The sequence below is a fragment of the Rhineura floridana genome, chromosome 2 (assembly GCF_030035675.1).
Source record: "Rhineura floridana isolate rRhiFlo1 chromosome 2, rRhiFlo1.hap2, whole genome shotgun sequence".
Lineage (NCBI taxonomy): Eukaryota > Metazoa > Chordata > Lepidosauria > Squamata > Rhineuridae > Rhineura > Rhineura floridana.
The window spans coordinates 186103460-186117808 of NC_084481.1; the positions used below are offsets into that span (position 1 = coordinate 186103460).

At 42.7% G+C, this 14349-nt stretch overlaps 1 protein-coding gene across 8 annotated transcripts in view; it reads right to left on the reverse strand.

Moving 5' to 3' along the window:
* Positions 1–14349, reverse strand: part of BAZ1A (bromodomain adjacent to zinc finger domain 1A) — a 90125-nt gene that overhangs the window by 70785 nt on the left and 4991 nt on the right. For all 8 annotated transcript variants that reach the window (XM_061611629.1, XM_061611631.1, XM_061611632.1 and 5 more), the window contains one exon: positions 2–280. In XM_061611629.1, coding sequence (XP_061467613.1) covers positions 2–280 — 279 coding nt within the window. The remainder of the gene's footprint in view (position 1; positions 281–14349) is intronic.

A 14349-nucleotide genomic window follows, 5' to 3' on the forward strand; every position in this document is an offset into this window, starting at 1 on the left:
CCTGTCACCATTATTTCTAAGTACTTCAACAATTTCACCAACAAAATACCGGTCCTTGACATAAGCAAAGATGTCATCACAAACTTCATGAAGTCGTGAGCGCTGAGTGAGGGTAACTAAGTATAGGATTGGAATAATAAGAGGCTCTGGAAAGTTTTGGAGATTTTGTCTGGCTTTCTTTTCTGATTCTAGTGCTTCTTGATAGGTGAGCCCAGGTTTACCTGTAACAGCACAACTCCACACAAGGCTGTTACACAGAATGGTTCGTTCAAAAAAGTCACTGCAACAAAGAAAGTTACAATAACTGAACTCTACACATCAGATACTGTTCACATAGTACAAGATCCAGCCAAACCAAAACAGTCCTGATTTAAGTGCTTAATTATTTCCCACTATCATAAATTGAATATAGAGGGTTACTTTTACTTATACGATCTATCCTTCCTCTAAGGCAGTGATTCCCAACCTGGGGGTCGCGAACCAGTAAAACGGGGGCCGCGGGCAAGAGAGCAGACCGCAGAGGAAATGCGGCTGCCGCCGCCACCACAAGTATGGAGGCGGGGGGAAAGAGCCTGCCTGCCTACCAGGGGGTTGCAGACTGCACCAGGTGTGACACCATCAGAGGGGTGACACCCAGAGCCGCCCCTAGGCACCGGGAAGAGGGGCAGGCGGAGAGCTGCCCTGCCCGCGCTAGCACGTGGAAGGCGTGGGGGAAGAGCAGGGAAGGGCACCGGGCTGGATCTCCCACGGGGCGGGGCCTCGAGCGGCGTTGCAGCGGGTTACCAGGCAGGCTAGGCTAGAGGCTGCTGCACCACCACCACCACCAGGGGTGGCTGTCTTGCCCGCCACGGGGAAGGGAAAGGCGAGTTCTGGAGCCGGCCAGTCGTTCCCAAGGTAACTTTTATCCAAATGCTGTGAGAACCTGTCTTTCTTTTGTGTAAGGTCATTGGACGGTGTTGTATATTTTGTTTTTAAGTTGCTTGCTCTTTTACTTAGTTTGTATTATAACCTTACATTTTTAAACTTAAAAAACCTGTTAAATTATTAAATTAAAATACTTCCGAAGCATTTTTCATATATGACATCCAATTGTTCTTAAATTCCCTGCCCCACAGTACTGTAGTGGTAATTTCAGACAGCTGCAAAACAGCACCAGCCTTCTCATTAACTCAGTTATACCATGGATTTAAGAGCCTGTCAACACTTAATCATTTGGTCACCTGGACACTCTTGGGCTGCATTCATACTGTACATTTATTGCACTATTATTCCACTTAAAACGGTCATGGCTTCCCCCAAAGTATGCTGGGAAGTGTAGTTTCTTGAGGGTGCTGAGAGTTGTTACAAGGCCCTTGTTCCCCTCACAGATCTACAATTCCCAGTTTCCTGGGAGAAAAGAGTTAGAACGTTAAACCACTCAGGGAACTGTAGCTCTCTGAGGAGAACAGGAGCCTCCTAACAACTCTCAGCACCCTTGATAAACTATACTTCCCAGGCTTTTCGGGGGGAAGCCATGAGTATTTAAAGTGGAATAATAGTAGAATAAATGCATGGTGTGAACGTGACCTGGTTTCACTCTTCTTCAGAATGTGGGTTTCAGAAGTAATTATCTGAGCAGATTCATTTGGGGAGGGACCTGTTCTGGTGGGTGGGTGGGTGAGTGAGCGAGTGAGTGTGTGTGTGTGTATGCATGCGCACCTGCACGCGTGTGGGGCTGGGAGTCCCTGGGTATGGGTATGACATTACTTAACACTTCATGATGTTTTTTTTTCAATTAACAGATACTAAAATTACAACAATTAGCATGTGGGTGTCACAAAAAAAATTGAGTTTAAAAAGGGGGGTCCCGTACTCATAAAGGTTGGGAACCACTGCTCTAAGGAACTTAAGACAGTACATAGCTCTCCCCTATTCCATGTGATGCTCAAAAACAACACTGTGAGATAGGCGAATTGCCATCACTCAATCTAGCACAGATTCACCAGTAAGCTTCATGAACAATTGTAGACTGGAACCCAGGTCTCCTCAAGCCTAGTCTGACACTCTAAGCACACTAGTTCTCATAGCCTGATCATATTCACAGTTTATTTTAAAACAAAGAAAACAACTAAGAACATAATATTTCTGCCTACAAAGCATTTGTCTACCTGTAAGCTATGGTCCCCTCACAAGTTTTCACTTGTTACATGCCACAACGTACCACTAGCCCCCATAAGTGTAGTGGCAAATTCAGAAGTGCAGGGTCCCTTCATGACAGTCACAGCCATGCCTCCTTCTAAAACTGTCCAACCTTCTAAGATTATAGAATAACATGGCCAGGCTTGAATGTTGCTTTCTGCTTCTCTATTACTGGCAGCATTTGACCATCCTTTAAGAACTAATAGGAACTCCTTCCACTTTGATTGGCTCCAATCAGCAGAAAAAAACAAGAAAATAAGTTAGAAGACTCTTATTGGCTAACACACTCCCCCTTTCATGCAGATAGGATGCTGGAGACATAGGGACCCTTCTGAGACCTAGCTCCCAAAATGTAAAGAGTCTAAGATCCCCCAAGACCCTGGACAACTACACCCCTACCAGCCTCCCATAACCATGCCATATCTACCAGTCAACAGTCACTGCCTATTTTTCCATGGTTACCTATATTCCCATTTAAGGACTACGCTTCAGTCTAACTAATAGAAAAAATCAATTTAGTTACAGGCCTCTGAAAAATACTTGTACACAAGTCCATCCGCATACATTTTCACTTATCACTGTTTGCCAAGTAATTTGTTTTAAAAAAAGAATAGTTTCAAAATGAGTGTTAAATAAGACCTGTTGATCATTTTTCAAATCAAACACTTCAGAGCTCAAAACCTATGACATTTTTATTCTCTTCCAATTTGAATCAAGTGCTATTTTTATAATAAATTGTTAACTCATTGTTCTGTTCTTAAGAGATGCAAAAATATTTTCAAGTGGTGACTCTTAACTCCATTTTCAATTTTGGCCATTTCTTTCTTTCTTTCTTTCTTTCTTTATTTATTTATTTAATTCGATTTTTATACCGCCCAAATCCAGAGGCTCTCAGGGCGGTGTACAGCATAAAGTAAATACAATGCAAAAATACAATAAAATGACAATAAAAACACTAAAAACATACATTTTAAGCATTTAACAGCCTGGTATATATTAACAGTAAAATATGTTAAAATGCCTGGGAGAATAAAAAGGTTTTAACCTGGCGCCGAAAAGATAGAAGTGTAGGCGCCAGGCGCACCTCGTCGGAAAAACTATTCCATAGTTCGGGGGCCACCACTGAAAAGGCCCTAGATCTCGTTACAACCCTCCGAGCCTCTCTGTGAGTTGGAGCTCGGAGGAGGGCCTTTGATGTTGACCGTAGTGAACGGGTAGGTTCATATCGAGAGAGGCGTTCCGCTAGGTATTGTGGTCCCGCACCGTGTAAGGCTTTATAAGTCAAAACTAGCACTTTCAATTTAGCCCGGAAACAGATAGGTAGCCAGTGTAAACGCGCCAGAACAGGTGTTATATGTGCGGACCATCTGGTCCTCGTCAACAGTCTGGCTGCTGCGTTTTGCACTAGCTGTAGTTTCCAGACTGTTTTCAAAGGCAGCCCCACGTAGAGCGCATTGCAGTAGTCCAATCTAGAGGTTACCAGAGCATGCACAACTGATGCGAGGTCATCACTGTCCAGATAGGGACGTAGCTGGGCTACCCGTTGAAGACTGAAGTGCTTCAGCAAAAACACCCAAGTCTCTTTAATAACTGATCACAATAACTGAAGGATATATTCTGTTCAAAAAAACACACAGGGAATAGAAAGGGAGGTGGAGTCACACTCTGTGTTAAAAATATGTATCCCTGCACAGAAATACAGAAGGATGAGCCTGGTATCTCCACTGAGAGTATCTGGATTAAAATTAATGGGGCAAGGAATAAAAAGAACATGGTGGCTGGAGTCTACGATTCACTACAAAAGACAATAATGCTGGGGAAAACAGAAGGGAGTAGAAAAAGAGGAAGGCCAAACAAGAGATGGATTGATTCCATAAAGGAAGCCACAGATCTGAACTTACAAGATCTGAACAGGGTGGTTCATGACAGATGCTCTTGGAGGTCACTGATTCATAGGGTCGCCATAAGTCATAATCGACTTGAGGGCACATAACAACAACCACCTACCACCCCATCAAGGAGAAGACAAAGATGAACCTTTTGCAAACCAAACTACCAATGTTTTGAGGAGGCATGATGTAGTAGTAATGGGAGACTTCAATTACTCCAATTATCGGGAGAGAAATTCTACTATGGCCCCTCCTTGTGTTGGATATAACTTTCTCCTACAGAAACTGGAGGAAGCAAATAGAGGATTGGCTATCCTTGACTGGATTCTAACCAACAGAGATGACTTGGTGGATGAAGTGGCAGTTACGGGAACTCTGAATGTAACCACACTATTCTTGAGGCCTTGATTTTAAAGGAAGCAAAAGCTGAGGGTAGCCATACACGTACCCTGGACTTCAGGAAAGTCAATTTTAATAAACTCAGAACAATGGTAGGTAAGGTTCTGTGGCAAGCGATCCTAATTAGAAAAGGAGTCCAAGATGGGTGGAAGTTTACAAAAGAGGAAATTCTAAAGGCACAACGGCAAACAATTCCAGAAAGGAAAAAGGGGGGAAGACAGCAGAGGAAGCCAATGTGGCTTCACAGAAAGCTTAGAGATTATTATTATTAATTTAATTTGTATCCCACCCTTCCTCCCAGCAGGAGCCCAGGGTAGCAAAGCCCAGGGTGGCAAACAAGGCACTAAAAACACTTTCAAACATCATAAAAACAAATCTTAAAATACATTAAGACAAAGCAGTGTTAAAAACATTTTAAAAACTTGTGTAACAGATTAAAAACGTTATTAAAAACATATTAACACTGGGATAGCTCTCAACTTAAAAGGCTTGTTGAAAAAGAAGTCTTCAAGAGGCGCCTAAAAGATAGCAGAGATGGTGCCTGCCTAATATTCAAAGGGAGGGAATTCCACAGGGTAGGTGCTGCCACACTAAAGGTCTGTTTCCTATATTGTGCAGAAGGAACCTCCTGATAAGATGGTATCTGCACGAGGCCCTCACCTGCAGAGCACAGTGATTGACTGGGTATGTAAGGCATAAGATGGTCTTTCAGATATCCTGGTCCCAAGCTGTATAGGGCTTTGTACACCAAGACCAAAAGCTTGAACTTGGCCCGGTAGCAAATGGGCAGCCAGTGCAATTCTTTCAGCAGCGGGGTGACATGTTGGCGATACCTTGCCCCAGTGAGCATTCTCGCTACCGCATTTTGCACCAGCTGCAGCTTCCGGACCAACCTCAAGGGCAGCCCCACATAGAGCACATTACAGTAATCCAGCCTGGAGGTTACCAGTGCGTGGACAACAGTGGTCAGGCTATCCTGGTCCAGAACGGCTGCAGCTGTCTCACCAGCCGAAGCAGGTAAAAGGCACTCCTAGCCACTGAGGTCACCTGGGCCTCTAGCAACAAAGATGGATCCAGGAGCACCCCCAGGCTACGGACCTGCTCTTTCAGAGGGAGTACAACCCCATCCAAAGCAGGCAACTGACCAATTATCCGAACTCGGGAACCACCAACCCACAGCGCCTCCAACTTCCTAGGATTCAGTTTATTGTCCCTCATCCAGCCCGCCACCGCGTCCAGGCAGCGGTCCAGGGCTTGCACGGCCTCTCCTGATTCAGATGTTATGGAGAAATAGAGCTGGGTATCATCAGCATACTGCTGACACCTTGCCCCAAAGCTCCTGATGACTGCTCCCAAAGGCTTCATATAGATGTTAAACAGCATGGGGGACAAGATGGTACCCTGTAGCACCCCACAGCACAGCTGCCAGGGGGCCAAAAGACAGTCACCCAATGCTATTCTCTGAGAACGACCCTGGAGGTAGGATCAGAACCACTGTAAAACAGTGCCTCCGATACCCATCTCACCAAGTCGGCCCAGAAGGATACCATGGTGAATGGTATCAAGCCGCTGAGAGATCAAGTAAGAATAACAGGGTTGCACTCCACCTGTCCTTCTCCCGATTACGGTCATCCATCACAGCGACCAAGGCCGATTCAGTCCCATAACCAGGTCTGAACCCAGACTGGGATGGGTCAAGATAATCTGTTTCACCGAGAGTACTTGTAGTTGCTGCGCCACAACCCTCTCAATCACCTTCCCTAAAAAGGGGGTATTTGCAACCAGTCGGTAGTTGTCACAAACCAATGGGTCCAGGGTGGCCTTTTTCAGGAGTGGTCAAATAACCGCCTCTTTCAAGGCAGCTGGAACCACTCCCTCCCATAATGATGCGTTGACCACACCCTGGATCCACTCGGTCAGACCCCCCTCGGCAAGCTTTAATAAGCTAAGAAGGGCAAGGGTCAAGAAGACACGTTGCTGGCCACATCATCACAAGCACCTTGTCCACGTCATCAGGCCGCATCAGAGATGACCTGAAATCAAAAACAGGACACATACAGAAAGTGCAAGGAAGGTTAGGCCACAAAGGAAGAGTACAGGCAGGTAGCACAGAATTGTAGGAATGGCGTCAGGAAGGCTAAAGCTGAGAATAAGCTGAGGTTAGCAAGAGATGCCAAAAGCAACAAAAAAGCTTTCTTCAGGTACATCCATAGTAAAAGACAGAGAAAAGAAATGGTGGGTCAGCTACTCAATGAGGATGGCAAAATGATAACAGATGACAAAGAAAAGGCAGAAGTGCTCAATTCCTACTTTGGCTCAGTCTTCTCCCAAAAGAGGGTCTATGACACTCCTGGGAAACATGAAGTTGAAGGGGCAGGATTGCAGCTTGCAATTGATAGACAAATGGTCAAGGAATACCTAATCACTTTGAATGAATTCAAAGGACCCAATGAACTGCATCCTAGAGTACTGAAGGAAGAGGCTGAAGAACTCTTGGAACCACTGTCTATTATCTTTGCTAATTTATGGAGGATGGGTGAAGTGCTGGATGATTGGAGGAGGACTCATGTTGTCCCTATCTTCAAAAAGGGCAAAAAGGAGGAACCAGGGAACTACAGACCAATCAGCCTAACATCAATCCCTGGAAAAACTCTGGAGCAGATTATAAAGCAGTCAATCTGTAAGCACCTTGAAAACAATGCAGTGATTACTAGAAGGCAACATGGATTTATCAAGAACAAATCCTGCCAGACTAATCGCATCTCATTTCTTGATCGGGTAACCTCCCTGTAGACTGTGGGAATGCTGTACATTTCAACTTCAGCAAAGCTGTAGACAAAGTGCCCTATGATATTCTGATTAACAAGCTAGCTAAATGTGGGCTGGATGGAACAACTATCAGGTGGATCCACAGTTGGCTACAGAATTGTACTCAGAGTGCTTATCAATGGCTCTCTCTCAAACTAGGGGGAAGTAACAAGCAGGGTACCACAGGGCTTGGTCCTGGGCCTAGTGCTCTTGGATGAGGAGGTGCAGGGAATGCTTATCAAATTTGCAGATGATACAAAATTGGGAGGGATAGCTAAAGCTTGTAAGACAGAAACAAAATTCAAAGTGATCTTGGTAGGCTGGTGTATTGGGCTGAAAACATCCCTGTTAAAATTCATTCTCTTAAGTTTGAAGTTCTACACCTAGGAAAAAGAAGCCAAATGCACAGTTATAAGATGGGGATACTTGGCTCAGCAACACTATATGCAAGAAAGATCTTGGGATTGTTGTTGATCACAAGCTGAACATGAGCCAACAGTGTGATGTGGCTGCAAAAAAAGGCAAATGCTATTTTAGGCTGCATTAACAGAATTAACAGAGCCAGTGTGGTGTAGTGGCTAAGGTGCTGGACTACGACCTGGGAGACCAGGGTTCGAATCCCCACACAACCATGAAGCTCACTAGGTGACCTGGGGCCAGTCACTGCCTCTCAGCATCAGAGGAAGGCAATGGTAAACCACCTCTGAATACAGCTTACCATGAAAACTCTATTCATAGGGTCGCCCATAAGTCAGAATCAACTTGAAGGCAGTCCATTTCATTTTCAACAGAAGTATAGTTTCCAAATCACATAAAGTATTAGTTCCCCTCTATTCGGGACTTGTTAGGCCTCATTCTCTCATCTTCGGGACTTGTTAGGCCTCATCCAGTTCTGGACACCACACTTTAAGAAAGATGCAGACAAACTGAAACAGGTTCAGAGAAGGGCAACAGGGATGATCAGGAGACTGGAAACAAAGCCCTATAAGGAAGACTGAAAGAACTGGGCATATTTAGTCTTGAGAAGACTGAGGGAAGATATGATAGCACTCTTCAAGTACTTGAAAGGTTGCCACACAGAAGAGGGCCAGGATCTCTTCTCGACCGTCCCAGAGTACAGGACATGAAATAATGGGCTCTAGTTGCAGGAAGCCAGATTTCAATTGAACATTAGGGAAAACTTCCTGTTAGAGCAGTATGACAATGGAACCAATGACCTAGGGAGGTGGTGGGCTCTCCAACACTGGAGGCATTCAAGAGGCAGCTGGACATGCACCTGTGGGGTATGCTTTAATATGGATTCCTGCAATGAGCAGGGGGTTGGACTCGGTGGCCTTATAGGCCCCTTCCAACTCTATGGTTCTGTGATTTATAACAGCAACTGACACGTACATTTAAAAATCTTCAAAAACCCCAAGTAAGGTGGCTGCCTTTGCTTTTTCACTTGCTCTGCCATCTGCTTGCACTATATGGCAGGCCACCAATATATGTAGTATGAACTTCAGAGAAAATGAATTCAAGATTTTAGTGTACACAGATGTTGCAATTCTGTATTCTAGTCTTAGTTTATTTATATACCGCATTTTCTACTCAAAATGCTTCACAGAAAATCGACAAATAATATCCATAGTACATAATAAAATTATAATGCGATTATGATACAATATTGATAGTCCAAGAATTGAGAGTTCATTTTAAAGCATATCAAAAAAACAATTTAAAAACAGTTCTGGAAAGTTATCATTAAATGCAGCTAAATGGATGACTAACTATGGGTTTATGGGGTTGAATACATAGTCAGAAACTTGAAATTGTAATATCCTGTAGTTTATACATGCCTTTCAAGACTTACCTATTCATGTCCCTCAATGTTATTTTATTTTAAACTGACACTGTTTTATACATTTTTGGGAGGACCAAGAGAAACATCAAAAATTTATTTTTTAAAAATTAAGATTGTGGGGATGGACTCAGTCTCTCACACACATTTCTTTTGACAGAAGTTCAATACTGGATGCTGAGTGTGGAAATTGTGGTGCCTAAGTGGGCTGTGATGGAGATAAGACAGTTAACTTCCTTGGCGAATCTTTATATTGATTTCCCACTCCTCTTATTCTACAACATTGGCAACTAGAACAATTTGGAAACTAGTTAGTATCTGTTTGATACCCTTACATATCTGGAGCAGACCCTGTGGACGAACCAGGTGATATTGGAGGCAGAATGGCAATATGGAGGGACGGACCCGCGGTCTGCATGTGACAAATTAGTCTCTTTATTATCTCAACTTATTGGCAATGGTAATATTTAATTGGGAAGTTTTCCCCAACTAGAGGATATTTGGCTTTTTTTCTTTGTGTCAGCATGTTCAATGAAAGCACTGTCTGGTTTCAAAACTTAGCCTGGAGGCCAGCAACAATACCTTGGAACCACTTTCTCTTGTATTTAGTCTTTGGGTAGAATCTCACATTCTGCTTTTGGGATATTATACAGCCACAAGAGTGGCTGTATACTATAGTCAGCGGGGATTTTTCACATTCCGCAATGTTAAATGGAAAATATCCCCCCATGCCATTCTGAGGCTTCCCATAAGCTCATTTCAAAATAAAACCTTATAAAACTTATAGTTCTGAACTCAGAAACGCTTGCTTAACAACCCTGTATATTTTCATGGCGATACACAAAACAGTCAGAGAGAATCGAGAGTTCAAAGACTAAAAAGAGAGAAAAAAACTCAGAGCCCTTTTGGACTTTTTTCTGCGAGTTCTCATAATCTGTTGAAATTCATTAAAAATCAGCCATGTTCACAGAGTACCTGTAATCCTAATACTGACCTTGCCCCATACGCTGACCTTCATCTACTGCAGTTTAAAAGTTTAAAAAATGCCTGGTTGATTTTTAATTAATTTAAGAAATTTTGGCTGGAAGCCTATTATAATGCAGGACATGCTCAGTAAGGACCAACTGTCAGTGTTCTAAAAGCCTCACAGCTGCTGGGCTTGGCTAATCAGAGGGCCACACCCACACCAGACTTGATTTCACTTGAGACAGTCATGGCTTCCCTCAAAGAATCCTGAGAAGTATAGTTTGTGAAGGGTGCTGAGAGGAGACTCCTATTCCCCTGAGAGAATGGTTTAACCGTCAGCCACTCTGATTAAAGGTCTGTGAGAGAAACAGGGCATCTCCTAGCAACTCTCAGCACCCTTCACTAACTACACTTCCCAGGATTCTTTGAGAGAAGCCATGATTGGCTTTGAGCCATGGCTTTGAGAGAAGCCATGATAAATTCTTTTAATAATAAAAATAATAATAATAAAATTTTATTTCTAGGCCGCCTATCTGGCCGAATTAACGGCCACTCTAGGCGGCGTACATAGACTAAAATATAACATAGAGTAAAATATAACATATAATACAAAACAAAACCCCAGTAGTCTATAGACATCCCGAGCAGCAGGTTCACGCACACATACACACACACGGTCTCTGGCCCCTTCAGCAGTTGCTGCTTTTGTAGCTGGAGAGAGACAGGGCCCCGCCCTTCCAGGCCAAATTGCTTTTAAAAGATCTGTTTTTAAATTTGTATATTTGTTTTTAATGTTTTTAGTTATTGTAAACCGCCCAGAGAGCTTTGGCTATGGGGCAGTATATAAATACACTAAATAAATAGATAAATAAATAATGATTGTCCAAAGTGTAATAGAGGCCTGGTGTGGATGTGGCCAGGGACAGCTTTGTTTTAAATTTGGGTGGGAGGTAGGGTTGCCAGGTTCAGGGCCTGAGACTGATCCTGTATCTTTAGGAGAAGAGAAAGTCAGCCAAGTACAGGTGTTCTTGCAACATTGTAATGGGAAAAACCACAAGGTAGAATTGTCCCTTCCCCCTGCCCAACTGTGAAAGATACAGAAGACATCTTGGTTGGCAGGCCCAGCCTGGTCAGTTTTACCTATCCTAATCATGATTGCATAGAAGTAAATCCGATTCAACTCAATAATCATACAAATGATCAGACCTGCCTTTTCCCTCCTCCCCTTTCCTCTCCCTTTCTCCTCCCCTCTTCCTTCTTCCGCCTTCCCTGCCCACTCCAGCCCTCCATCCCTCCCCCCATCAGTTTTACCTATCCTAAGCATGATTGCACGGGAGTAAATCCCACTGAACTCAATAAACATGCAAACGACCACATCTGTCCTTCTTCTCCCCTCCCCCTCCTGCCTGCTCCCATTCCAGTCCTTCCCTCTGCTTTTCCACTCCTCCCCCTCCTCCCTTCCCCATCCCCTGTGGTCAGTTTCACCTATCCTAAGCATGATTGCCTGGTGTGTGTGTGTAAATCCCACTTAACTCAATAAGCATGCAAATGATCAATCCATTCTCAGCAAACTTGCACAGGATCCCATTTCTTACTTCCTGGATTAAAAAGCAGGGAAATTCACTAATAGACAAAAAACCTTGCGGTTTAAGAATGTACCTATAGCCCACAGATATTTCTACCAAACTTTAAAAAGCAGGGAAATTGGGCAGCTATAGTGAATGCACCAGGGGAGCAGGAGACCTGAACTCCTCTCTGAGATATTGTACTGCCCTACAAATTTGTCAAAATGCAAACACAATTTGGGTTGGTCTTTCACAGTCCAATCCACTTGCTGTGTAGCTTGGAAGAATTTGGTAACATGTGCCTCTGAGCATATGGTGAGTGGTGGCAACACCTGTAATCAGCCCAAATAATAGAAAGAAGATATGTCCTGTGCTGATCTTGTTTTAGCCGGGAGGAAGCAACATTATTAAGACAATTGATATAGTTCAGATGGTCACTTTAAATATGTCTGATTTACTTTGCAATTTTAGTGAAGTTTTCTATAGGAAACCATTTTCTTTTGCTTTTGTTTCTATGAATATGTGAAGTACAGCAACACTTTGCAAAATTTATACTAAAAAAACTCCAAACATAATTGTGGAATAATGGCACTGACTTCTGCAAAACAGTCTCTAGTGGACCTCAGAAGTGTCTCAATTTGCACAAGATAAAACAGTGGGAGGTGAAGTATATTCTAGCAAAATTCTAGGTGTGCTCTATGTTTTTAATTGATCGTGAACACCTTGCCTTAAATAAAGTGGTTTAAACATAGCAGGCTGAAAACATGCATCCTCTTTTTTCCAACAACTAGAGTCATTGCTAAAGTAGCAGCATATTGTAATCAGTCTGATTTTACATTAAACTGCAGTTTCAGATTCAACTGTTAATGCACCCAAAATAGAAATAGACCATAACCTCCAGTTTGAAACAAAAAAGTCTATCTTCACCATCATATGACATTGACCAATAAAAAGGCTTTGAAATTAATAAAAATAAATTTGACACAGATTTCTAGGATGAATGAGGGAAATAAAATTTTCTAGTTTAGATTCTCTGTAGAAACATTAGTAACACAGGAAAGAAGCAAAGTAAGAAGAACACCAACAAACATACAAAAATATAATTCTCCATCTTTGGAGATGGCAGGTGTTGCCACCACTCACCATATGCTCAGAGGCACATGTTACCAAATTCTTCCAAGCTACACAGGGAGTGGATTGGACTGTGAAAGACCAACCCAAATTGTGTTTGTATTTTGACAAATTTGTAGGGCAGTACAGTATCTCAGAGAGGAATTCAGGTCTCCTGCTCCCCTGGTGCATTCACTATAGCTGCCCAGTTTCCCTGCTTTTTAAAGTTTGGTAGAAATATCTGTGGGCTATAGGTACATTCTTAAACCGCAAGGTTTTCTGCCTATTAGTGAATATAATCTTATTAGGGATAAAATGAAATTAAGAGTCAATATATCTTATATGGGACATGGATTATGTGATGCTACTGTGACTAGGCCTCAGATTTTGCCAGATTCATCAGAAACTTCTTATTACACTAGTCTCCTACTTTCTCAAATTTGGGCTTCACTTGAGGGCCAGTGTTAGAGCTGTGGGACCCCCAAAGGCATAATTTTTTGCACACTCCCCGGAGCTGCCCTAAATTTACCAATTTTACTTTTTTCTCCTTCTATATCATTTTTGTTTATTTCATTTTCTTTTCAAGGGGTGTGGAATCCCAACCAAGACATGCTGTCTCCTATTTCCAGATCAGCCGTTGTACTGATCAGGAGCACCTCTGTGTTGTCTAAATTTGTTTGCCCTCATTTAGTCCATTACCAACCACAAGCACCGGTTTAACAGCTCAACAGCATTGCTAGAATATGATGAAGAAGAAACACATAAAGAAAACCACATCTAATGTGTGCCCACCTGAGTGGGACCAGACACTACATGGGACACACTCATGGTTGCCATGCAAGCAATAAAATACTGAGCCACTTCCAACAGGAATGTTGAAGTTCCTCAAAACTACAATACTACCCTCAAGACCACCCTGGCTAGTTTAGGTAGGGAGATTGTTGTACACTATGGACTGTATATCAACAGAATTCCTATTCTCCTATATGGACTGTATACCAACAGAATACCCACCATCAAGAACACACACTCAAAACTATAATGAATGATGTAATGAGTAACAAAAGTCATAATGCTAAATGAGGCACATGACTAAGGGAATAGAATCACCATAGATCACCAATCCACCTGCTACTGTACAGAAAAACTGGCAGACAAATCTGGAAAAGTTTTACATATAGCCATGTCTTTGTGATATATGCCAGGTCAGCATGCTCATTCAGGATTCAGTCCTGGATGGCAGCTGTCTTCCCATGAACCGACCTAGCATTCAGCAGTAAAACTTTCAAACTCAAGGGGCTGTCAACAAAACAACCAGGATCCAATTGGTTTAGAGATAATAATATGGTTATAATGTTAATCATTTGGTTCCAGGGTTTAGTACATATTTATGGGCAATTTCTAAATATTATGGGTTCAATGACCTTCTTAGGAGGCAAAAGAAGTTGATGCTTCTATGCTGAAAGGCTTGCCACTCTCTTACTACTGAATGGGGAGCTGAGAGGTTGCTCAATCTTCTGGTGCTATAAAAGTGTATTATAATAGAAGAGACACTCCTTAAATGTTAATTTGGCAGAATTTATTAATTTGTTTT